The following is a 25,989-nucleotide window of genomic DNA, read 5'->3' as shown; positions in this document are numbered from 1 at the left end:
TTTGGAAAGGAATCCAAAGTGCCCACCATGCATACGAGAAGTGTGCACAACAGATCCAAATGTGGGCATGGCCGAACTTGGTATGGGCACAGTAACTGCCTGAGGAGCCCAAGGTAGAGAGATAGGGACACGTGAAGCAGAGGATGGAAATCCCTGCGCAGGAGTAACCCAAGGAATGTGTAACGACAGTCCATAAGCAGAGGATGGATATCCTTGCATCTAAAAGGTCGTGTGGGGAGGTTGCAAGTGTCCGGGGTTAGTGAGGGGGATCCCTATCATAGCCATCCCCAAGTGTAAGGATGTGATAAAGTGAGGGTAGGTGGAAGGTATAGTGTTAAAGGGTGGCACTCCCCCTCACAATGCAACAAGAGATATAGTGAATGGATAGATGGTGGGATGAAGAAAGAGAAAATGCTAGGAGCTAAAATCAGGGTTGCATTCCGTGCAAGCACGAAATGTTCCGTGTGGTACCGTACCGTAGAGATGTTCCATATGGTTCCATGAAGGGTTCCCTCTGTTGCAGCAGGTGCCGACTGGATGTGACCGTTGGAGATTGCGCGATTTTCGAATTTCTACTCATTTTATTCTGCCTGTTTTTCTAGCCGTTTGGCTAACGGCTTATGTGACATGGGCATTATGGATCTTTTGAAAGTTCTCCTCTTTCTAACTTCTCTCCTCTCCTCTCCCTCACCTCAGCCCACTATAAAGGGCAACCCCCTTTCTTACCTCTTCATCCAAAAATCAGCCACCTCCTTCAATCTTGCCCCCTTGGGCTCAAGCTTGAAGCACCTCCAATACCTTATCTTTCTCTTAAGTCTTCTCCCCTCTCCTATCCCTATCCCTCAGGTCTCTACCTCTAGCTCTCCCTTTCCCTATCCCTTTCCCTCCCTCTCCTCTTCCACTTATCTCCCTCTCCTATCCCTATCCCTCTTCCTCATGAGTCTTGCTCTCCCTTTCCCTATCCCATTCCCTCACCTCCTCTTCCTCTCCTCTCCCTATCTCTTGCCCTCTCTCTTCATTTTATCCACCTCCCTCTTCCTCTTCCTATCCCTATCCACAATGCCGAAGCCTCTTCATGAAGCCGTTGGTCTATACACCACAAATCTTGTGAAGGCCTCAGGCAATGCAAATTGCTACTGTTGGACTTGGAAGTTTTGTGGGAAGATGATGGCCAACAGCATGACAAGGCTCATCATCCACTTAACCCAGGTGGGTGGTCAATGTGGCCCATGCCCTTCCATCCCTCAACCCATAGCAAATGGGATCATGAAGTACTCTCCCCTCTCTCGTCAAAGTAGCCATGTGTCATTGAGTATGGCAAAAGCTCAAGAGGTGGTTTTCCCCGACATGGAAATGGATGTTTCCGAAACACCTTCTTATACACCTACTCCTACACCTTCACCTAGCCCATACACCTCAACGGCCTCAGGCTCCACCACCACCTTTGGGAGTAAAAGGCCGTGTAGGCAAGCCTCACTACAAGAAGCCACGGGTGGTGTTTCTGGTCCTTTGTCTTTTCTCAAAGAGAGGCAAAGGAATGAGGAGATAGAGATTGCACGCACTATCATTGAGTGCAATCTCCCATTCCACTTGCTTCGAGTAGATAGGTGGAAGAGAATGGTCAAAGCCATTGCTACGGTTGGCCCATGCAAGGGGTGGTATGGTGTTAGCTACAATGACATGCAGACCAAGAAGCTCGATGAGAGAGAGAGAGAGAGAGAGAATCAATAAATCTCTCAAGCATGTGCGTGCCGGATGGGCAAAGTATGGTTGCATCATACTTTCCGATGGATGGAGCAATTGGAAGAAACAAGGCATCATCAACATCCTTGTTTCTTCACCTCTTGGCACATTCTTTTTGCGGGCTGTGGATGTGGGGCAAAGAGAACGAAGAACTACAGGTGCATTCATATACTCATATATTCGCCAAGCTATCATTGAGATAATCTATTTTTTGTTTATGATTCAATGATTCGTTACTCATTTTGTGTTTCAATATTCATACATTATAGTTTACTCTCTCTCTTCATAAACCTCTACCTCTTCATTCTCCATCATTATTCATGAATCTCTATCTCCATGATCCATGACTCCATTATAACTCAAACCTATCCCCTCTTTCACTTGTGCCATGTAGGTTGGTGTGACCAACCTGCTGCAAGTGGTCACCAACAATGCTTCCAATTGTCGAAGGATGGACCACTTGCTTGAAGCGGAGTTCTCATTCATTGTATGGACCCCTTGTGCCACCCATTGCATTGATCTCCTCATGAAAGACATAGGGTTATTGGAATGGGTGAGGAAGATTGTTGGGGATGGTTGTCTCATAATTGATTTCATCGCCAAGAAGGTAAAAGCCTTGGCTATCTATTGCGCCTATAGTAATCTAGAGTTAAAGAAGCCCTCCAAGATCCGTTTTGCCGCCATGTGGTTGCTTTTAAAGCGACTATATGACGTGCACAACAAAATTCATCAAGCCATGGTTTTGCAGCAATTCAAGGCATGGCTACAAGAGGAGCCACTCTCAAGTATGAAGGAGGGGAAAGCCATTCAGAGGCTTTGCTTGAGAGAGGCATTTTGGAATGATGTACGAGTGCTAGTCATTGCTATTACCCCCTTATATAGGGTTCTATGCATAACTCACATGGAGGGCGCCACCTTGGGGCTTCTCGTGCACTTCATGAGAGAGGCCATTGAGGAGATCAAGGCAAGCAAAGTACTAGATGCGGAGGACCCAAGGTAACTACACTTGTTTTTTCATAAGTTAATTAAGTTTAAAGTAAAGAGTTTCAATTTCCACATTCTCCGTGACTACATTAAATGTTTTTTCTTATTAATGTAGTGTTGACATATTGGATGCCACACCAAGGCGTGATGACATCCTTTACTTAGTGGAGAAAAGATGGAAGTGGATGAGAAAACCCATCCACAAATTGGTTGCCCTCTTACATCCTACTTATAAAGTTCCATCTTACAAGAAATCATCAATTATAGTGACCAAAGAGGAACTATTTTTGCCAGCACTCTATGCAAGCTAAAAGAGGGTCTCTTTGGTCAAGCCTCTTTTTTTGTGGGAATCTTTTGGATATCACGTACCCACTATCCAAAAGATTACCCTTAAATTACTCACACAAGTAAGTTGTAAATACCCACTTGTAAGTTGTCACCTAAAGCTAAATTGTTATGTAATTAATGACCATTAAATTTAAATTTTGAAACAATTTGAATTTTTTGTCTAATGTAGGATTGTTCGGCTAGTGCATGTGAAAGAAACTGGTCAGCATATTCTCTCATTCACACCAAGATCCAAATCAAGTTAAGCATATGGCAATTAGAGTGACTAATTTATCGTCGCTCTAACTTGTATATGTTTCGAACTATGCATGAGATGCCCATGGCTAGACAGGTAAAGTTAGAACTTGAAAGCAACAAGTTGTATTCCACTTATTATTACGTATTTGAAATAACGAGTTAGATTCTACATGCAAATTATCAATTTACTTCAATTAGGTGAATGTTGATGAGATCAAGTTAAGCAAGGATATCTTGAAAAGTATCAACAAGGAGCGAAATGAGGAGCATGAGACCATCTTTAAGGATCTCTACATGGAGCTAGAGGAGATCGACTGTCAAGTCACACACATAGGGGCCGTCGAGTTGTTGCTATTGCGAGCACTAGGACTGGCCCTACACCAACCATCAAGACCTATGTGAGGCGAGACTCTAGGAGTTCCTCTACTGCACATGTAGTTGGTGTAGAGGATGCTCCAATTAGGGAGCTTAAGTATCATGATGATGGGAATGTTGTAAGTGACGGTGACTTTGGTGAGCCATTTGAGGCCTCTTCTATTGAGGACTACTCTCCACCTTCCAATGTGTTTGAGCCTGATGATGAGCCATCCTCATGAATCTAGACATTTTGTCCTTAGTCCATTTCTCATTATGCATTTTGAGTTCTTTTATGGATATTTGCGATTAATGTATCTTTTTGCAAAACTCTATACATGACTCTAGTTTCGACTCTTTAGACCTATATGGCATTGCAATTGTTTTCCAAACTCTAGTCTCTGATTCATGAAACTTTGTGATGATTGATCTATCTTTAAGTTGCACATTTTGTATGTATTATTATATATACATATATATAAGTTTACGCATATTTTTTAATGAACATGCAAAACAACGTATTTTATTCTTGAAGTTTTTGTATATGTTCTGTACTTCACTAGTTCACGTACGAATCGTATCGTACTAAACATATGAAACCACCTTGGCTGAGATGGAAGATCCAACCCATAGTGTACTTTGAGCAAAAGCGGAGTATTATTCAAGATTTTGGAATAAAGATGTGAGTAGATTAGAATATGGAGAAGATAGTGGTGGGATGGGAGGGAGTTGAGAAGTGTGGTTTACTTGCTCAAATGAAACAGATGGTAGAGATACACCTGATAAAGGGTATCTGCTTCAAGAGCCTCCTTAATTAAAGTTAACATATTGAAAACCATCCGGATCCCACACACCAAAAGGAGAAACAAAAGAGGGTTTTGGCTTATACGACTCAAAAGGGCCAAACACATGCTATACATTGACGCTTGATGAAGAGGGAGGGCTGCCACTTGTCGCATGGCTCATGGAGTATCGAACACAAGCATAAGGAGGCAATCTATGGCCTGGTGATGGCAAATGGACCGAACACAACAAAGGAGTGAGAACATGCACAAAAGGAATAAGGACCCGCGTACCAAATTTGCCTTTTTCATTAATTAAGCATGTGACTTGCTCAGCAAAGACAACCTAGATATCGAGTCAAATAAGGCCATGAATAAAGAGTGGGAAGCCCAAGTCTAAAACATGTAGGACTTTTGAAACGGAGCTCGATGGATGGTCAAGAAATAATGGCAAAGTGCCAACACCACTAAAAGGCACCAAGCAAATGGCACCAATAGTGACTAGAACCTTTGATGGATGAAAATCTTGTAGCAATTCTCCTCGAGGAGTCTTATGACTTGAAGCACCACTATCAATGAGCCAAGGCTGCTTTGCAACCGATGAAGAAGACTCCTCCATCTCATGCATGTGGAGGAGTACAAAATCACGTGTAACACCTGGTGTAGAAATAGAGGAGGGCTCTAACATTTTAGCTCCATCCTTCGCTCCCGAACCAAGGTGAGGGTATTTCTTCCAACACTTCTCCTAGGTATAAGTGCCCTTTATCAACTGATTAGTTCTTTAAAACAGCCCCAACACGTGTACATTATGCAAACTTTCATTAAACAATGTGTGGTCCTACAGAGTGTTTGTGTCCCATAAGCCAAATCCTAATTTGGGAGGATCCACTCATCTATAAATACACAGGCATCCCACAGTCAGCCTCATCCCTTGTCTTGCAAGTTTTGGCCACCAACTCTCCCTCCAGTGGCTATCCATCCCATTAGGATTGCTGCCACATCATCACCAACTACGTCGTATCCACTGCTGCCGCCCTGCTATCAAACCACTTCCGGTGCATGCTACAGCTTGTGTTTACTACAATGCATGCCCAATCAGCATCATCTTCATGTTCCTCTCTTGTTGTCCGGCTTCCTATAGCCTTCAATGATCAAAATGAATAATTGCCATCATCTTCAAGCAGTTACATTGCTGCATCTACCAGTTCCGGCCCCAGAGACTACTGCGTTTTGGTTTCCAGCCTGCTGACCTTCGGTCTTCAGCCTTATCTCAACTCCAACTAGCGGTTACAACTCTGGGGATCCATCTCCTATGGACATCATACATCGACAACACCCTCAGCCCACTCCCACAAGAGCCATCAGATGTTAGACAGCTCAAGCCTTGAGCATCTTGTACACTCTTTTCTTCATTTACAGCATTCATTCATTCACTTCAGAGTTATCTTTCTTCTTTGTTTGTGTTTGCGTTTGCATTTTGTGCCTTCGTGTTTGAGTTCTCTGTGTTTTAGCCATGGCCATGCCTAAGGCTATCATGGATTTTGGCTTATTCCTAATTACACTATACCTCATGTGTTGATTCACCATGGCTCATATCACTTGATCTTCAGATCCTCTAATGCTTTCTCAAGCTGCTACTTCAATGGAGGCTCTGTTGAGGCATTATGGTCTTGCTTTGGAGGACAGCACTCTATCTACCAAAACCAACCTCAGCCCTTTCGGTGATGGTGGTGTCACCCCAAGGAAGTTGAAAGGGGATCTTCCCCGAGGAGGTAGTGCATTTTCTCCACCCCCTCATATCCATGCTCATCAATGGTTGGCCACCATTGATGTGGTGGATCCTAGATCTCCCCCTTAGTTAGTGCCTCATGGTATCTCTGACTAGTTCAATCATTATCTTCCCCTAGGCTAGTTTCTTAGGCATCGTAGGTCATCCTTAGGGACCTTAGGCTAGTTTCCTTTAGACTTAACGCACTTTTTCAAGTGTTACCTTGCACACTTCCTTCTTCTATTTACTTCCATTGCATCTAAAACTCTTTTAGCTCTATTTTTCATTCAACACAATATCCAAAGCATCTCAATATGAAACATCCACTATACAAGTTGATTTCTTAATCCTTTCATTCTAGGTTTTGTATTTTTGTTAGCACTAACATTGCATGTATGTTGCAGGTCCTACTTGGGTTGAAGGTTTGGTTTTTCGGTTCTTGCTGTATTGTCTCCATCAACATGGAGACAAAGATAGTATCTTCTCTCTCAAGATCCGACATCCTTTTTCCTTATCTTGGCATTTGTCTTTTTTTTTCAATTGAGGTATTTTTATTTTTTAACCATAATTTTCTCTACTTTCTAGTCTATTTTTTCATGATAGATGGACTACTACCTTGGTGGTTGTGCCTTCGCATTCTTGACTAGCATAGGAGCCATCTCCAAAGGTTGCGTTTCAAGCGTGTCTATGAAACTTAGCATTGGATGTTGAGTTCAAAATGCATTAGCTTCTTTAAAACAATCCCAAAACATGATTAATTAATGAATTAAACCTCTTTATTAGAAAAAATTGCACACCTAGAGAGTGTCTATGTCCCATAAGCACAAGCCCTATTTGGGACGAGCCAAACTTTCAAGTTTCTATAAATAGGTAGGCTGCCCACTATTCAGCCGCAATCTCGTCTTTGTAGCTTGCAGGTTGTGAAGAAATGCTCTAAACACAGAAAACACAAAACCAATTGTACAACAAAGCACAAATTGATAGAACACACTTAGGGTTAGTGTAACTCAAAGAAAATGAACACCAAGAATATTGAAGTGAATGTCTACTAAAAATACAGTACTCGTGCAACAAACACATTATGGAATGAATGAATAATGAACCTCAAACTGTCTCAAGTAGTGATAATGAGCTATAGAGTGTGTCATACTTCGAATGGATCCCAAAACGCAACAAGGCAACCTCCAAGGGTCAAGCACCAGCAAATGCAGCTCTACAAGCTGGATCTAATGCAAATAGGCATTGAGGAGAGAGAAAGACTAAAAGTGTAGGTACTTAAGAAGAGAGAGAAACTAGGCGACATCAGAAAAACTACAAACACAAATGTTGATGTGGTCCTCCCAACCAGGTGATAGCAAAAACAACAAGGCGACAATGTTTGGATGGTTGCCAACAACAGGAAGTGGTCTAGAAGGAGTTGCCAATTGTGGAGAGGGATCGCCAGGCAACAATCCCACCGATCAGCCATCACAAACAATATCGTTCTCAACTCCAAAAGGCATGCCTGCCTTGTCTACTCAGCATGACGCTCATCTCCTCTCCATGGAGACATCAGAGGGTTCAAGCTTAGTCCACATTCTGGAGTTACCTTCTAACAAGGCACCCACAAAGGCCCACTCTACCCGACCAAGCATATTATCTCCTATTTGGATGGTGGATAGTGAAGCCACCCATCATATAACCCCCATCTAGGACATTTTTGTCTCCTGATCCCCTCCTATGTGGTCATCTCCAGCTTATGAGCCTCAATCTGTGTCAAACGAGGACATTGGCAGCTCTGATATTGTGTGTCTGTCATTTTATGTGCTTTAGGCACTTCAAATGAGGGGCACATTAGTACATTTCTTTTTGGGCACTTTTGGTAGTCCTAAGTGCCCACATTTTGGGCTTGGCCACTCAATTACCAATTGTGGCCCCAGTTTATAGGTAGTCTACCCTCCAACTAATTATCCATCATTGATCCTTCGTGATCACCTAGCCCTTCTCATTCTCTCATCCCCCTTGCTACTGTTTAGCACCCACACTATCACGTAGAGCTGTGTGTTGCTTGGATAGGGTGGTAAATAACCTGATTGAGCACTAATTACAACAAGCATAAAATTCAAATAAACTCAAAAAGCACACTTTACTACTTTAATCTTGCACATTGGACACCCTGTTGGCCCCAAAACTAGTGCCCCTTGCAGTATTTCTTTATCTTATATTACAAATAGAAGGAGCATAAGTGAGATCCTCTGATCTCCTTTGCTAATCCAAGTGCCTCTTGTTATCAAAATTGACTAACAACCTCCAAACCAATTTGTCCCTTGATTTGCTCAGGGATCGGCCTTCATCTTGCTCCTTGAAAGACAAATTTAGCCACAAATCTGATATTGACTGGCTGACCTCTTGAATCTCCCTAAAATTCTTTAATTTCAATCGCTAGAATTCAAGTCCTAGGTCCTCAATTCTGTGCACACATCCCAAGGTGCCTGGCACAAACCCTGATTTCTGCTGTAAATTAGAGTTTAGAGCAAAGATTCATTGAAATCTCTTCCTTTGATGGCTCAAGCTACTAGAAAATATTGAGATAACTTGAGAGATGGCTGGGGGATAAGAGAGAATGCTGTAGAAAGAGAAATTTCAAAGTTTCATCATAAGAAACACTTAAAAGTTGCTACCCTCCTCAAATAGCAATAAAAGCTATCACCTATAGCTTAGAACCACCAAAAAAGATTGTTTCCCCCTCCTGTATACTATCATCTATACCAAAAGGACCTTGGGCTGCTATTACCTACACTTAGAGGGCTCCAAATTGCTATTGCCTACTATAGCACTAGTCCCTGATGGTGGCAAATCACATCAGTAACATCTTGCTCTCTAATAGCCTCCTCCTCCTCTCTCTCAATGGCTGAAATAGACTTCCACCAGTCCCAAAAACGTTTTTTCCACTTGCATAGGCAAGTTTTGCCAAGTGAAAACCATCTAATTCCATTTTTCAACATTATCCAGCTTATTAAATTAATTTTTAGATTATTCTAATACTCAAAAAATAAATTCCACCAGTCAATAATTAAATTGGCTATGCCAATTTTCTTCTGAGTATCCCTTAGAAGTTACTTGCCCTTAGACTGGCATTAATTAATTAATTAATACCTAGTCTCTAATATCACCACTGATATTAGTGGCCAATATATTGGTCTAGGCCAAAATCTCACCCAAGGTATCACTAATATCTATCATACATAGCTTATTACAACTTTTGCCTTTGGTATCAATTGATATCTAGGGATCCTACATCCCACGCTATGAAATAATTAACATACAGCTCACATGTGCAAGTCACATCTGCACATTTGCTTAACTTTTCATCAAATGTTAAGCAAAGCAATAAATTTTACATCCTCGTGACAACAACCTTATACCTTCAGCCATTGCAATCATATTGCTTCTTCTCTCACCTGTGTTCTCTCTCTATCTTATTTCTCTATGTTCACTTTCTTTTCCATTGCACACTCCCACATGGTATCAGAGCCACGCGTGGGAGCTAGAGATCTACGAAGACGACTAGTCTATCCACCATTCTGCTCAATAAGCGTCATCTACAGGTGCAATTTTCCTTGCACTTGGAATCCACAACTACTAGGCAGTCTGTTACTATCCACTTCAACCTGCAATTTGCAAGGTCATGTTGCATTTTGCATCAGGCGAAGCCTATCAATGTTGAGTGGCCTTTGCACTTTCCACCCTGTTAGTATTTTTCACTTTAGTACAATTGTTGGGAATAAAGCCCTCATGCCTTTAAATGTGCTGGAGTGTGAACACACCCTTAGCACTTGTACTTACACATATATATCTATCTAAAAACCTAGAGGTACACACTTGTCATTGTACCTAAAAACGTGCTCACTCTCTGCTCTACTCTCTCTCTCTCTCTCACACACTCTCTCTCTCCGCGCCTAAGTAATACCTACTATCTCGATCTTCGTGCCTAGTCACTACAAATTGGTATCAGAGTGCAAAGTGCACACTCCTCGAGGTCAAAGACAGCTCACGTATAGCTGTTGAGTATGTGACCGTCGGCAGACAAGAAACGAGTAGTAGACAAGCAGAAGCAGGCAACATTTCCAAGTAGCGAGCAGGTCAAAACGTCATTAGGGCAGTCAAGCAAGTGTGAAAGACAAGTCGCAGGCAATCGACGAGACTGCTCGATTACAGGTGACAGCTCACAAGGGGCGCGCGACTTGTAGCAAACATGACAGCAGTAGCAGGCAGCCACGACTAGGCGCCACAAGGCACACGCGACGAGGAGACGACTACAGCGCTGAAGACACAAGCGGGCAGCGGGCAGCGGGCACATGCGACAGGCAGCAACGGACGGTGTGTTGACCAATGTGGCGACTGACGAACAGGCGCGCGACGGCAGGCATGCGACGAACAGAACCGGCAGCGGGGCTCACGGCGCACAACTGACGGATCAACGGACCCGTCATCCATTTTTTTTTCTTTTTATTCAAAATCTTTTGAAATTCCTCTCTCTCTATCCAAGGTTCGTGCACACAAGCACAAAAGGTCAGATTTGTGCAATCTTGGCTCAAAAATTTGGGGCTTTTCCCAGATTTGGGGATTGTGATGCAGAGCAAATACCATTTGTCTCAAAAATTGCAGGAATTTGTGACATTTTGCCTCTGATATTTGGGGCTTTTAATGTACATGCACAAATTGGGCTGAAATTTACCCGATTTCTCGACATTGATGCACATTGGACCCCGTGCAATTTGGGGCTTTTGCAGTTTGGGAAAAATCTGTGCAACATTTGGTCATTTTATGTACATGCAGGTTAAATTCCATGCAATTTGGACATCAACACTTGGTAAATTTTGGGGGTTTTGCTGAAATTGCTCTATTTTGGCAAAATTGGCATGTTCTATGCATGACAGAGAAAATGCAGATGTGTGGTTGATGCTTTGAGCACAAAAATTTTGGGGCTTTTGAACATTCGTGTCAAATTTTATGCCCGAAGGTACATGTACAACAGAAATTGCAGCTAAAATTTGGGATTTCTCATGTAATGTGATGCATATACCCAAGCTGTAATCAGTTGTGGAATGCTGTAGCACATGGTTTGGTGCTTCTGAAAATTTAATTACAGATCTGAAATATGTGCTTCTACGTGATCATTTATTGCTGGTTGGTACTTGTTTGTACCTTGGTCACTTGGGTGACAGTTTTGGGCCTGCATTTGCCGTCTTTTTGTCACTTTTGGGCTGAGAAACATGGCTGGTAGCAATGACATCAGTAATCTAATGCACATAAAGAAGCTTGAAGGAGCACATAGCTTTGCAGTTTGGCAAAAGCAGTGCTACAATATCCTATTGCAAAAGAAGCAAGCAAAGCCGATCAAAACACAAGGGGCAAAGCCCACGGACATGGAACAGGAAGATTGAGATGAGTTAAATGAGCTTGCACGCTCAACCATTCAGCTATCAATTTCTGATGCCTCGTTGTTTAATATTGAAGGTTTGGATTCTGCATATGCTATATGGACTCGACTAGAAGAACTATATGCACAGAAGCACTAGAGTGTTGCAAGCAAAGTGTATTGGCTGAAAAAGCTTATGGATTTGCGTATGAAAGAAGGTGCCGCAATGTCTACTCACTTGAGTGAGTTTAACTCCATTTTCAGCCAGCCAGTTGCCTTGAAGTTCATGATTGATGAGGAATTTAAGGCTACTTTCTTGCTTTGCACTCTACCAAAGAGTTGGGATACATTCAGGACTGCTCTGAGCAATTCTAATGTGATCCTTTTGTATGCTGATATAGAGAGTGCTCTACTCATGGAAGAAATGAATCAGCAGAACAATGCATCCAATAAGTCTTCCAGTGCTTTGCATACTAGGGGTAGATCATAGCAGAAAGGCAAATATGATAGCAAGGGACACAGTAAATTAATTACATGGCAAAGATGTTGAATGCCATCATTGTGGCAAGAAGAGTCACTTTAAACGTGACTACTACAAATGGAAGAAAGAGAAAGGAAAGGGCAAGAAGACACATGATAGCAAGGAAGAGAAGAAAGACAGTCAACCTTTTTTTTTCCCGATAAAATGTACCGGATTATATTACTCAAAAAAACTAATTACAACGGAGTGCTCATGCTCAACAGACTAGCTGGAGCTGATGCAAAGTCACAAATACATCATGAATACAAGCCTCTCAAGGCGGTCTGGAGGGGATGGGGGCAAGAAACCATGGAGGGAGGGTGTATCGCCATCTGGGGCTGCCTGCCTGCATCACGAAAAACAGGTCCTGGCCACCCCAAGTATGCATGAAATGACTACGGAGTTCCTGACGAGCCCTAGACTCGCCCTGCACCTGATCCCAACGGCCGCGGAGGGAGTGGATGATGGAGGTCCAGAGCTCTGCTAAGGTCACCTATGCTGAAAGTCTCTCTCCACCGAAAGTCTCCTCATACCACGCCTTCCAGATATGCCATCCAGTAAGACTCCCTATGATCTCCCATACCTCAGAGCGATCTGCTGTGGGTTCCAGTACCTAACGGATGGGTAGAGCCTCCAAACCGACCACTGCGCATGACCCTACCTCAATGATGAATATCATGTCCTGCATCCCAACCTCATACAAAAGGCGATAGCCCTGGCTATCTGCCTGCCAGCAAAAAGCTCCCCATAAGATACATCCAAGGTTGGGTGCTATACGGCGAAGGATGTGGCGTGCTCCTCTCCACACGAGCTGCGCCTCCTCACATGACCAAAGGCAGTGCTTTGGGGTTTCCAGAGGCTGCTGTGTGCAGCGCTTGCGACCTCCCTCCTGCATCTGGGCAAGCCAACTTCCCACCGCCAAGCCTCCATGTGCCACCAACCATAAGAAATACAATACTCTCCTCGGCCTCCAGCTATCCCATAGGTGGTGCCAGAAAGTCCGTCGGAACGGCTCCGTAATGCCGTGCTCCGTCCAATGCCTGCTACGTGACAACGCCCAATCCATGTCCTCCTGCATCAGTACGTGTCTGCCAATCCTGGCAATGTACTCTAGGAACCTTGGTGGCTTCTTGGTGACTGCAGTGGCCAACCATAGTCACTCTCCTAGATCCCACTCTAGCTCATCAAGTGGTCTGCCCTCCCAAATCCAAAGGCGCCACTCCCTGAGCTCCTTCCAAAAAACATAAGGGTCCAGTCGCCATGTCTTCCCCTGAAGGCCCACCATCCGAATCCTCCTCCACGAAAGGGCAACTATCCCCTCATCCTGCTGCCCTCTATCAAGGGCCAGACACCCCCCCTCCTGAACGGTGAAGAAAGTCCCCTGCGGGGCACCGCCCACTCTACCTGCCACTTGTAGGGGGATGCCTGCTAGTGAGAACCTAGCACCCCATACCTCCCCGGGCTCTATCGGCACTCATATCTGGGGAGCAAGCCACTCCAGAGGTATTGTTGCGTCTATCTTCCTTCATCTCAACTCCACTCCTCTCTGGCAGCATGATACTCACTGCAGCACCTCCTCGTCCGCCATCCTGTACACCTCCCGCCACGTCTTGATGGTACGAGCCAGGCCGGCCTCCCAACCAGCCCACTGGATGTGGAGGCACTCGCCAATCTATGCCCCTTCCTGATCTTTGACCTAGGGGTTCCAATTTACCGGCTAACGGTCTATCTCCTCCCGGCAGCCTGGGGGGCTCGAGATTAGGGCCTTATGGAGGCCCTGCCACACGCGGAGTAAGCTGCGTAGGAAAGGTGATTTAGGCTGACGTGAAGATCCATCTCAGGGACAGCCTCCACTCACCGCCAAGCCTCGGTCTACAATCCTGAAGATCCTCTTGCAGTAGGACCTTCTAGGTCTGCCCTCCCGGTGTGAGGCCGCGGACAACTAGCTTGCCCAAGAGGGCCACACTCTGAAACTCTGGGTCTATAATCCCAAGCCCTCCCTCTGATCGATACTGTATGATGGTTGCCCACGCCACCTTGGCCCGGGAATCCTTAGAGCCGTCAAACCCGGACCAAAGGAAGTTCCGCACTAGGCGGCGAAGCTGCACTACGCAGCAAGACGAGGAGAAGCACCAACACAAGGCGATGTACCAGGCCACCGCTAGGAGGACTTGGTTAACCACCAGGGCTTGGCCGGCTAGTGAGGACGAGCCGTGCTCTAGTAGGTCAGCTTCCTCCGAATAGAATCGAGGACTGGAAGAAACTGCTGGGCGGAAGTGATGTCGAGTCCCACCTAGAATCCTAGGTACCGGACGGTCTGCTCTCTGCTCACCCATCTAAATCCAAGGTGGACGCCCCACTCTGTGCTAGAGTCTGGGTCTGTGAGGAAACCAACCGACTTTCACCAGTTGATTTTCGCTCCCACTGCTGAACAGAACACCTCAAGAGCCAACCCCACACTCTCCAACATCAAATCATCGTCCTCTATGTAGAGTGCTATATCATCCGCATACTCTAAGTCTAGAAACTCAGTCTCCTCTCTCACTGGAAGTCAGAGGCCACGTAATCCGCTCACACGGGACCTGAGGAAGTAAGACATCGCCTCTGCAAAGAGTAGGAACAGGTACGAGGCCAAGGGGCAACCCTGCCGGACCGGTCTCTCCAGCCAAAACTCCTCCCCACGCCTATCACCTATGAGAACCCTACTTGTGGCTGATCTGTAAAGTGCGGAGACCCCACGAATCCAAGCCTGGGGGAAACCCAACCTCACCATGGTGCCCTCTAGGAAATCCCAATCCACCCTGTCATAAGCTTTCTCGAAATCCAAGAGAAGTACGGCTAGTCTCTGCCCACTGTGCTGAGCCCACCTGCTGCCTACATCGTTGTCCTCTAGTTGAGGCTGTCTCCTGCTGGAAAAGGCGACTGTAGTAGTCAGTGGCAATCTCCATCACCTCGTCTGGGCTAGAATGAGTCCTCCCATACTGATCTCGAAGGCTGCGTATCTGCTCTCTTGAGGTGCGAGGCTAGTGCACATGGAAAAACTCCCTGCACATCATATTCCCCTTCCGCGCCCAGAAAGCTGCTGAGGTGCGGAAAGAGAACTCTGAGCGCCTGTCCTCTAGGCCAACAATGGTTGCTCGCGCTCGCACCTCCTGTGCATGGAGGGTGGGATCCCCTGGTGCCTCCTATAGTAATCTCTGCATGGCTACAAGGTCCCACCGAGGTGCTCTCTCCTCCTCCCAACTTTGCTGCCTGGACTAGATGGCTGCCTCTTGGCAGATTCTGCTCGATTCGGCTAGGACCTCTGCAACCTCCTCTGCGATCCGGTCCCTCCTGCCCCACTCCCTAGTCCAAAGCTGCTCCATCTGTCTCGTCACCTCCTCCCTCCTATAGATCGAGTCAAGGATCCAACAGGATCGTATGTGTAGGGCAGATGCTGGGGGATTTACTGTCAGGAGAACCGAGCAATGGTTGGACAACGTAGTGCCCGCCAACTGCCACGAGAGCCTCCCCACTCTTCCACATAAAACCTGTCCAACCGCTATAGCAGGACTCCACCTAGCCGCCTGTATTCCCAAGAAAAGTCCAGCGACCTCTCCCTCCTGTGAAAGGCAAGGACTCTCCAAGCATCGCATGCACCTACTGCCAATAGAAATACCTCCCATGCCTCTTATTCCTCCCCGGCCATACCCTGGTAGTTTCTGCCTCTGCCTATTGGTCCTCCAATGCCTCCAGGTTGTTGAAGTCTCCTCCAACGATCCAGAAGTCCACCTCTGGGAGTCCATCCACGATCTCCACCCAAAACCTGCTGCGTGCCCTAACCTTTGTAGGGGCATAGACATTAAGGATTCCCAGGCACGAGTCCCCAATGTCCAGTCTAATCCATAGAACCCTCCCTGCCACTATCGTCTCGTGATCTCGTACACAGGCAATGAGACTCGGAACGATAGAGGTGCATACACCTCCACTCTTGCCGTGGGCACTTATGGCATGCTCCTAGTAAGTGCGGGAGGTACCTTTCCTACCCACTAGGCCTGGGTGGGCGTAAGCTTGTTCTCCTGTAGAAGTAGGATGTCGATCCGTCCGGCAAGGGCAAGCTGCAGCTCCTACCAAACAATCAACTTTCTAGAACCACGTGCCCCATTGTAGTGAAGATTGTTCACATTCCATGATGCAAGGTGTAAGCTCATGGGGAGACTTGTGACTGACCGAATAGCCATCTATTCTGTAAGAAAGCAATCAACCATGGAATGAAATCTAACTGAAATTGAAAATTAACTAAGCTACAACAAAGAATTAACAAATCTATTGCACCAAGACATCCTCATCATGTATTAATGGTTGGGAATTCAAGAATACATGATGGCCATGGCTGAGTGCTTCATAGGCTAAGAAGAAGCTAACTCCAAGAAGATGGTAAAGCCAAGATTATTGAATGATCAAAAGATGTCTTGCCTTTGGTCTCTAGTCCCTTTTATTCTAACCCTCTTTCCAAACTTAAGGGCTGTTCACACATGTACACATAGGCTAGGGCTGAATTTACAAAAGCTGGAATTAATCCAAGGTGCAAATATTAATGTTGTATTTTCCTTCATGACAAACCATCCCGTCCTGAAGATGGTTTTGTCCTCAAAACCAAGAAGTAATAGACTAAATCCAAGTCAAGGATGATAGTAATCATGTCCATTCATCTTCCAAGTGATAAGAAAGTACTGTCCATGAAAAGAAGACCTTTTTGCATGCCAAACCGTGAGAAAACTGGCTGCCGTCCAAACAGGGCTGATTCACTAAAACTGCCATAACTTTTGATATATTGGTCCAAATGAGGCGTACGAGGTGTAGAAACAAAGTATACACTCCCAAGCATCACCCCATAACATCAAAATCAAATTTTGATGAAGTCAGGACAGTTTTATTGTCTGTAGAAATTTCATACAGCAAGCTGTCTCTGCACAGTCACTGCATACTGCATCATATATCATCCTGTAATAACCAAGGAAAGTTACTGACATAAGTGGATGGTTGCCAAGAAGACTCTTCAATGGGCAAATTCTTCCACTTAATGAGATATTCAATGAGAGTACGATTTCTGAGAACTTTCTCTCTCTTTCCAATAATGCTTTCAGGTTCATATATGATCAGTCCTGCCTCATCCAATGGTGGTAACTCTTCCAATACTTGTACATTGGGCCCAACATACTTCTTCAACTGTGAAACATGGAATACATCATGTATTCTAGTAGAAGATGGTAGCTGAAGTTTATAAGCAAGCTCTCCAATTTTGTCCAAGATCAAGTATGGCCCATAAAACCTATGAGCAAGCTTATTGTTCCCACCCTTTAATGAAGCATAATGCATCTTGGGCACTTTGAGAAATACCCAATCTCCAACCTTAAAGTCTAAATGTCTTCTTTTCTCATCTGCATAGACCTTCATTACCTCTTGTGCTTTCCTTATGCTGTCCTTGCATTGCCTCATGAGCAACTCCATTCTTTCCAACTCTTCCTTTGCTTGTGGGTTGATGTCTTCATGGAATAAAACTGATGGAAGTTGGACTTTATACCCATAAAGAGCTTCAAACGGAGACATCCCAATGCTCATGTGGTGCGTGTTATTATAGCAAAATTCAGCAAGGTGGATCCAACGATCCCATGAAGCTTGTGTGTCATGACAATAATGCCTAAGGTACACTTCCACCCAATGATTGACTCTCTCCGTTTGCCCATCAGTCTGAGGGTGATAGGCCGTGCTAGGAGTGAGGAAAGTACCCATAGATGAGAATAGACTTTTCCAGAAGTTGCCCATAAACTTCGAATCACGGTCTGATACTATTCTCATAGGCATACCATGTAGTTTGAACACACCTTCCATAAATTGCTCGGCGACTTGCCTTGCTGAAAATTGGACTTTAGTTGGGATAAAGTGGGCTGATTTGGTCAATCTATCAACTACCACATAGATACTGTTCCATCCATGACTGGTAGTAGGCAATCCCGTTATGAAATCCATGGAAATATCTGTCCATTTGCCTGTAGGTATGGGTAAAGGCTGAAGTAAGCCGGCTGGTAATAGAGTGGAATCCTTATTTTGCTGACACTCCAAGCACTGAGATACATACTCTTTAACATCTTTCCATAGACCTTTCCAATAGAAGCTTTGATGAACTCTATCAAACGTCTTGAAAAGGCCCAAGTGACCAGCCATTGGCGATGAACGCATCTCTTGAAGCACCTTCAGCTTGAATTTACTGCTGGGAATCAAGTACACTTTACCCTTAAACCATAAGAGGCCATTATGCACTTTAAAATTAGGAAATTCAGCATCACACCCTTGCTGTAATTTCTGTAAAATATGGGCAGCATGCTCATCAAGCACATATTCCTCTTGAATGTCTTCAATCCAATCCTTATAGATGGTAGACACAGTAGATAGACTGCATGCCCACATTCTTGATAACGCATCAGCCACCACATTATCCTTGCCAGCCATGTATGATATTTCAAAATCATATGATTGCAAAGTGGCCAACCATCTCTTTTGCTTGGGAGAAAGATTGGGCTGCGAGAGAAAATATCTCAAGACCCTATGATCGCTTTTGACTTTGAAGTGTGTCCCATAGAGGTAGCGGTGCCATTTCTTGATTGCATGTAAGATAGCAAGCATCTCCTGCTCATAAACATGCATCTCTCTCTCTTTGTCATCAAATTTTCTGCTCTCAAATGCAATGACACCATGCTCCTGTACCAAAACTGCTCCCAAACCTCTGCCACTGGCATCTGCATAAATGGTAAAAGTCTTGGAGAAGTCAGGGCAAACTAGTATGGGTGCTGAAACAAGCAATTGCTTCAGCTCATTAAAGCTCTTGTCAGCGATCTCATCCCAGAAGAAGACCTCCTTTTTCAGTCGATCGGTAAGAGGAGCTGCAACATGAGCATAGTTCTTCATAAACCGTCGGTAAAAGGATGACAAACCAAGGAAACCTCTTAATGAAGTGGCATAGGTTGGCGTAGGCCATTCTTTGACGCACTGAACCTTCTTAGGATCCACTTTGATTCCATCTTCTCCCACTATATGACCCAAGTACTCAACTTCCTTTGTCATAAAAGAGCATTTAGTGGCCTTGGCAAACAGTTCGTGTATCCTCAATATGTCAAAGACCTCTTTTACATGCTGCAAATGGTCTTCTTTATTCTTGCTATAGATCAAAATGTCATCAAAGAATACCAAAACTGTTTTAAAGAGCAATGGCTGAAGTATCTTATTCATGAGAGACTGGAATGTGGCTGGAGCATTTGATAACCCAAAAAGCATAACCATAAACTGGTAAAGACCCCTCTCCGTCCTGAAGGCTGTTTTAAATTCATCCCCTTCCTTCATGCGTATTTGATGATATCCCGATCTCAAGTCAATTTTGGAGAACACCTTGGCATCCTTCAATTCATCTAAGAGATCATCTATTCTAGGTATTGGATACCTATTCTTGATAGTGACCTTGTTGAGATCGCGGTAATCAATGCACATTCGAAAGGAGCCATCTTTCTTCTTCACAAGAAGGACTGGAGAAGCAAAAGGTGATTGGCTTGCCTTAATGAGACCCATTTCCAAAAGCTCTTTGACTTGGCGTTCTACCTCTTCTCTTTCCACTTTGGAGAGGCGATATGGTGGTTTGTTGATGGGCTTTGTATTGGGCAGCAAGTCAATGGGATGATCCACTTCTCTTTTGGGAGGAAGAGAGGTAGGTGGCTGAAAAATATCATCATATTCTTTCAGCAATTTACAAAGACATGGGTCCATATTGTTGGTAGGAGAAGAGGGCTGATCCTCTTCAATCTTGGAAAGAAGAATGGTGAACATACATGCCTTTGCATTTATCTCTTTCTTAACCTTCTTGGGGCTGATCATCTCCATTCTTTTCTTTTCAACTCCATGTAGTGTTACTTGTTGTCCACACCATTTAAACTCCATTTCCATGTTGTTGAGATCCATGGTAAATCTGCCCAAAGATTTCAGCCAATTGCAGCCAAGTATTATATCAATGGGACCCATTTCTAATGCAATTAGGCTCACCGATGTAGTGCACAATGGGAAAAGGGTGATAGGTACATTTGGACAGCATTGATTGCTCTTCTCAAAATTTCCATTTGCCACTTGGATTTTGAGTGATGTAGGCATTTCATGCGTATTCAATTTCAGCCCATTGAGTGACTTAGCATTAATGAAGCTATGTGTACTTCCCGTATCAATGAGTATATGAGCGGTCCTTCCCTTGATTTGACCTTTAAGGCGTAGGGTATTATCCCCTCTTGAACCACTCCATGCATCACTTGATATGGCACATAGCGATGGATGTAAATCAGTCCATGAATCATCCAAATAATGACCGCCCGGGTCGAAAGGAAACTCATCCATCAGATCATAGAACTCATCATGGACATTCTCTTCATTTTCATGCGCCTCTTCTTGAGTTGTTGTGACATCAAGCTGAGCCAAGCTTCCTTCAATAGATTCAACATCGGAATCATCCTCGATGATCATGCTAATCTTCATATTTTTGGCCTTGCATTCGGACTTATGATCGGGTGACCATTTCTCTCCACATTTGTAGCATAGTCCTGTTAGCCTGCTCTTATTTAGTCTCAGTCTGTCATCTCCTGGTTGTGAGCTCCTGTCAGAGTCTGACAGGAGACAGAGGAGCTCTGTCAGTGTGTTTTCAGTCTGCTTTAGTCAGCATGTAGCCCTGGGCATTTTACAGCCCAGATCTGGGCTGTTTTTGGGGTGACTGCCCATTATTTTGGGCAGTCGGACCAGTTCTGGTCAGTCGGACCAGATCTGGCCAGTCGGACCAGATCTGGCCAGGTCGGCCAGTTTAGCTGGTCGGCCAGTTTTCTGGCTGGGGGCTATTTATAGCTGCCCCCCCAGTCAGTCCAGCATTCATCTCATTCATGCTCTGCAGGTTCAGCACTGCTCCCTCCGTCTCCGTCTCCGTCTCCGGCATTGGTGCTGCCTCTGCTTCAAGTCTGTCCTGGTTCCCTCACTGACGCTCCGGGCTGCGTGCAGGGACTGTTCTGTCCATTCCAGTGTATTCAGCATTCATCTCAGTCAGTGCAGACTTTCTTCCTTCATTCTCTGCTTCCTCTCTCCTCTCCTCTGTGTTCGTGTTCTTCTTTCGCTGCGCATTCTCACATGGTATCATCGCCTGATTGAGAGCACGGAGGACGAGAGAAATACCTTACTGCTGCTGTTCACAGTCCCACAACAGCCAGGCGATTCCTTCAGGAGGCTGCCAACAGGTCTATTTCAGCCAAGCGACTGCATCAGAAGGCTGTACAGCCTGCGTTTGCTGCCAGGCGACCTCCTCTGCTGCAGGGTGACCCTCCTACAGCTTGCGTTTTGCTGTTTTGCAGGTCGCTTCTACCCTGGCTGCTCCTTTCCTGCAGGCGACCTCTGTCTGGGCAAGTTCCCGGTGCTGGTGGTCTCGTTTCTGGTGTTCGCCATCAGATCTATTTGCGTTTTGCAGATCCAGGTGGCTGTAGGCACTTTCTGCCTGCATCTTGGTGGTTGGTGACCCCACTGTTGGTCCTATTTCGTCAGCGGCACAACTTTCTTTGGTATTTTGCAGATTGGAAGATGTCTTACCAGTTTTCAGGCTTTGAAGACTCAGAGGATGAGCTTCTTTCTCATCATTCCTCTGAGCGGAGGCGGGACTATCGTGAAGTTCGACAACGGGATGACCCTCCTCGCACTCGTCCTTCTTCAGTCCATGCATCTCAGAGGGTTCCATCTACTGCGAAGGTTTCTTCAGTGAAGACTGCATCAACTGTGCGGATGCCTTCCTTGATTCCCTCTATCCAGGTGCCGATTCTCCCTTCCTTTCCGAAGGAAGACAAGTTGGCTTCGCCCATCGACCGACCCCCCGTGGATTCGTCCGATGGCACCTCTATGGACCGTGCAGCCTTATGGGATAGGCTCAACTCTCGAGCCCGTTCCTTTCTTTTTATGAGTCTCCATGATTCTGTTCTTGTACATGTTCACAGGTTAAAGACCGCGGCGGAAGTATGGACAAAGCTTGCATCTTTGTATCAGCACAAGACATTTGCCCACAAGATTTCCCTGGAGAAGAAGTTGCGGATGCTCAGTCTTGATGGTTCTTCTTCCATGAAGGAGCACATCACGAAGATGGAGGATATGCGAGGCGAGCTCGCCTCTCTTGGTCGTCTGATATCGTCTGAGGATATGGCGATGATTCTGTTGACTCAGCTGCCATCACCCCGCTATGATGTCTTCTACACCAGCCTCATCACTACGAGAACCCGTGAGACTCTCGTATGGGAGGAGCTTTCTCCGCTTGTCTTGGAGCATGACGAGCGACTCAAAGAGGTGGGAGCCAGTGGTTCCACCAAGGCATTTACGGCTGCCACAGGTGGTGGCAAGAAGAAGAAACAAAAGAAGGAGAAGTCCAAGGACAAGAAGGAGGAAGATAAGAAGGATGCAAAGGAGAAGAAGCCCAAGTGTCCCCATTGTGGGAAGGGCACTCATCCCGAGGAGAAGTGTTGGCAGAAGTATCCCCATTTGAAGCCTAAGGAGAAGGACTCAAAGGCGGCCCCAGCCACAACAGAATCTGCGTTTGTGCATCTCTTTGTTGAGGAAGACACTACCCTAGCTTCTACCACACAGGAGAAGCCTTGGCTCGTCGACAGTGGAGCATCTTCACATATGACCTTCCGTCAGGATTGGCTTCAGGATCTTTGTTCCAGAGGGGGTACAGTCACCATTGGTGACAATTCTACAGTTCCTGTTCATGGAGTGGGGACTTTACCTATGTTTTCAGACCGGCGGTCTTCCTCCGCCAAAGTTCTCTATGTGCCTGATTTGGGTTTTAACCTATTATCTGTGCATGGTCTTACTCAGTTAGGTACCCGAGTCATTTTTACTCAGGATGCAGTCACAGTGGAGGATGCTTCTACAGGTGATGCCCTTTGGACAGGTACACAGGAGGGTGGGCTTTATACGCTCACAGCCTTGGCTGCGCGGACTTCCCATGAGCTTGGGCTGCTCTGGCATGCTCGGTATGGTCATTTGAACCTTGATTCTCTTCGCCGGGCTTCTAGGAGGAAGATGGTGGAGGGACTTCCTGATTTCCCTCCTCTTCACACTTTGTGCCCTAGCTGCTTGAGGGGCAAGCAGCACCGACAGCCTCACCCGCAGGTTGCTTCTAGGAGGGCTACTTCACCGCTTGAGTTGGTTCATACCGACCTTTGCGGACCTATGGGCACGGCCTCCCTTGGGAAGGCCAAGTATTTGATGCTGATTGTGGACGACTTTAGTCGTTATGTGTGGCCTTATTTCTTGGAGTACAAGAGCGAGGCGTACTCCCGTTTCTGTGAGTGGCAGGTGTTTGTGGAGACCCAAACAACTTCCAAAGTCCGTGGTGTTCGAGCTGATCACGGTGGAGAGTTCACTTCTCACCTTTTCTCTCAGTTTTGCAGGGATCATGGTATTCGGGTGGAGTATTCCCATCCGAACACACCATCAGAGAATGGTGTGGTGGAGCGTGCGAATCGGACCATGATTGAGATGGCCCGATCTATGCTGGAGCATAGGAGTCTTCCTCATTTCCTTTGGGGTGAGGCGGTGGCTACAGCGGTGCATATACGCAACCGCTCTCCGACTTCGGTGTTACAGGACATGACTCCATATGAGGCTTTCTTTGGAAAGAAGCCTTCCGTGTCCCATTTTCGCATCTTTGGGTGCGATGCTTTTGTCCATGTGGACAAGAAGAAGAGGAAGACGAAGTTCGACTCTAAGTCGAGAAAGCTTATCTTCATTGGTTATAGTACGACCACGAAGGGATATCGGCTCTACGACCCGACGACGCGGCAGGTTGAGGTGAGCAGGGATGTGATCTTTGATGAGGCTTCAGCCTCTGAGGATCCGATTGATGGTTCTATTTCCGATGTTTCTTCATCATCGACGGACCCCCCCCCACCTTCTCTCCCTTCACTTCCTTCCAGGATCACCCTTAGCACCCCCCCTATTCCTCCTCCTCCTTCGGCTTCCCTTTCTCCTTTGGTGGATGTGCCTTCGTCTACTACGAGCTCTTCTACCGCCTCTTCGGGATCTTCACGGGATATACAGCCTTCTTCAGATGCGGAGGATTTACCTTCACTCGGTGAGGGGGAGTCCCTCTCCGATTTGGGTGCTTTACAGGTTCCGGAGACCCCCCGGTCTCCCTCACAGAAGGAGTCTCTCAGGATTCCTTTATGGTATCGCCGGCTCATGCAGGATTCAGGTGTTACTCACTTTCCTGCTTCTTCTACAGGTCCTCGTCGATCAGCCCGTTTACAGGCCCAGCGGGACAGTTCACTATGTGTGAACTATGCTCTTATGTCACAGATTCTTCAGGATTCCGAGCCTTCCACTGTGGAGGAGGCTCTTGCACAGGATATTTGGAGACAGGCTATGCAGGCCGAGCTCGACTCCATCGAGCGAAACCATACGTGGGAGCTTGTTCCGCGTCCCGCGAAACGGAAGGTGATTGGTGTGAAATGGGTCTTTAAGACCAAATATCTTGCAGATGGCTCCTTGGACAAGCATAAAGCTAGGCTTGTTGCCAAGGGTTTTGCCCAGCGTGCAGGGTTGGATTACTTTGAGACTTTTGCTCCTACAGCTAGGATGTCCACCATCCGAGTGCTCTTGGCTCTTGCTACTCACCACCATTGGCCTGTCTATCAGATGGACGTCAAGTCTGCTTTTCTGAATGGCGTTCTTGAGGAGGAGATTTATGTTTCACAGCCTCCTGGTTTTCTTGTGCAGGGGAAGGAGGATCATGTCTACAGGCTGCGGAAGGCTCTTTATGGCCTAAAGCAGGCTCCTCGTGCTTGGTACCAGCGGATTGACCGCTTCTTTCTACAGAGTGGCTTTGCGCGCTCCACTTATGATCCCAACCTCTACTTACGGGTTGTGGATTCTCTTTCGGTGTTCCTCATCTTGTATGTGGATGATCTTATTATTACAGGGAGCGACACTCAGCAGGTGGAGCATACACGGTCCATTCTACAACAGGAGTTTGACATGACGGATCTAGGGATCCTTCACTTCTTTCTAGGTCTGGAGATCTATCAGATGGCACAGGGCATTTTTATCTCGCAGCACAGGTACATCTCCGAGCTTCTTTCGGAGTTTGATATGGCTGAGTGTCGGCCTATCTCATGCCCTATGGACCCTGAGTCCAAGCTTTTGACAGCTGGAGTTCCTCTTACCGATCCCACCCGTTACAGGTGCCTTGTCGGTTCTCTTATCTGGCTGCTTCACACTCGGCCGGATATCTCCTTTGTGGTGGCTTTATTGTCTTCCTTTATGCAGACTCCTACCCAGGATCACTGGCAGGCGGCCTTGCGGGTTCTTCACTATTTGCAGGGGACTCGATCCTTTGGGATCATGTATGGAGATGGGATTACCCTTTCTGGATGGAGTGATTCTGATTGGGCAGGTGATGTGGATTCGCGACGATCCACTACAGGTTATGCTTTCACCCTTGGATCTGGTGCTGTCTCTTGGAGCAGCAAGAAGCAGCCTACTGTGGCACTTTCTTCTACAGAGGCTGAGTATCGGGCCCTATGTTCGACCGCTATGGAGGCAGTTTGGCTCCGTCGCTTACTCGCGGAGATTGGCTTTTCCCAGACCGGACCTACGGAGCTGCGCGTGGATAACCAGAGTGCTCTTGCTCTGGCCAAGAACCCGGTGTTTCATGCTCGTACGAAGCACATTGAGGTTCAATATCACTATGTTCGAGAGCGGATCGTGGATTCGGAGCTGGTGGTGGTCTATTGTCCTACGGCGGCCAATCCAGCTG

General features: G+C 46.1%; 2 protein-coding genes across 2 annotated transcripts in view; one reads left to right on the top strand and one right to left on the bottom strand.

The window, feature by feature from the left end:
• LOC148021886 (uncharacterized) overlaps positions 1–25,989 on the bottom strand; it is a 60,133-nt gene that overhangs the window by 5,860 nt on the left and 28,284 nt on the right. The gene's annotated exons all lie outside the window — the stretch shown is intronic.
• LOC148021887 (uncharacterized) lies at positions 2,195–3,320 on the top strand. The gene is made up of 2 exons (XM_087698064.1): positions 2,195–2,739; positions 3,245–3,320. Exons 1-2 carry the CDS (start codon positions 2,195–2,197, stop codon positions 3,318–3,320), a joined length of 621 nt encoding a protein of 206 aa, XP_087554190.1.

This window comes from Lygodium microphyllum, chromosome 17 (genome assembly GCF_053477565.2).
Source record: "Lygodium microphyllum isolate KBCC chromosome 17, Lygodium_microphyllum_v1.1.10, whole genome shotgun sequence".
Taxonomy (NCBI): Eukaryota; Viridiplantae; Streptophyta; class Polypodiopsida; order Schizaeales; family Lygodiaceae; genus Lygodium; species Lygodium microphyllum.
Note: the sequence above shows the minus strand (reverse complement) of the source record. Positions and strands in the feature narration are given on the sequence as shown.

Excerpts from the sequence above, each read along its gene's own strand:
- LOC148021887 (XM_087698064.1), top strand. The coding sequence starts at position 2,195 with ATGGACCACTTGCTTGAAGCGGAGTTCTCATTCATTGTATGGACCCCT. Across the intron at positions 2,740-3,244 it reads CTAGATGCGGAGGACCCAAG|GATTGTTCGGCTAGTGCATG; the intron begins GTAACTACACTT and ends TGTCTAATGTAG.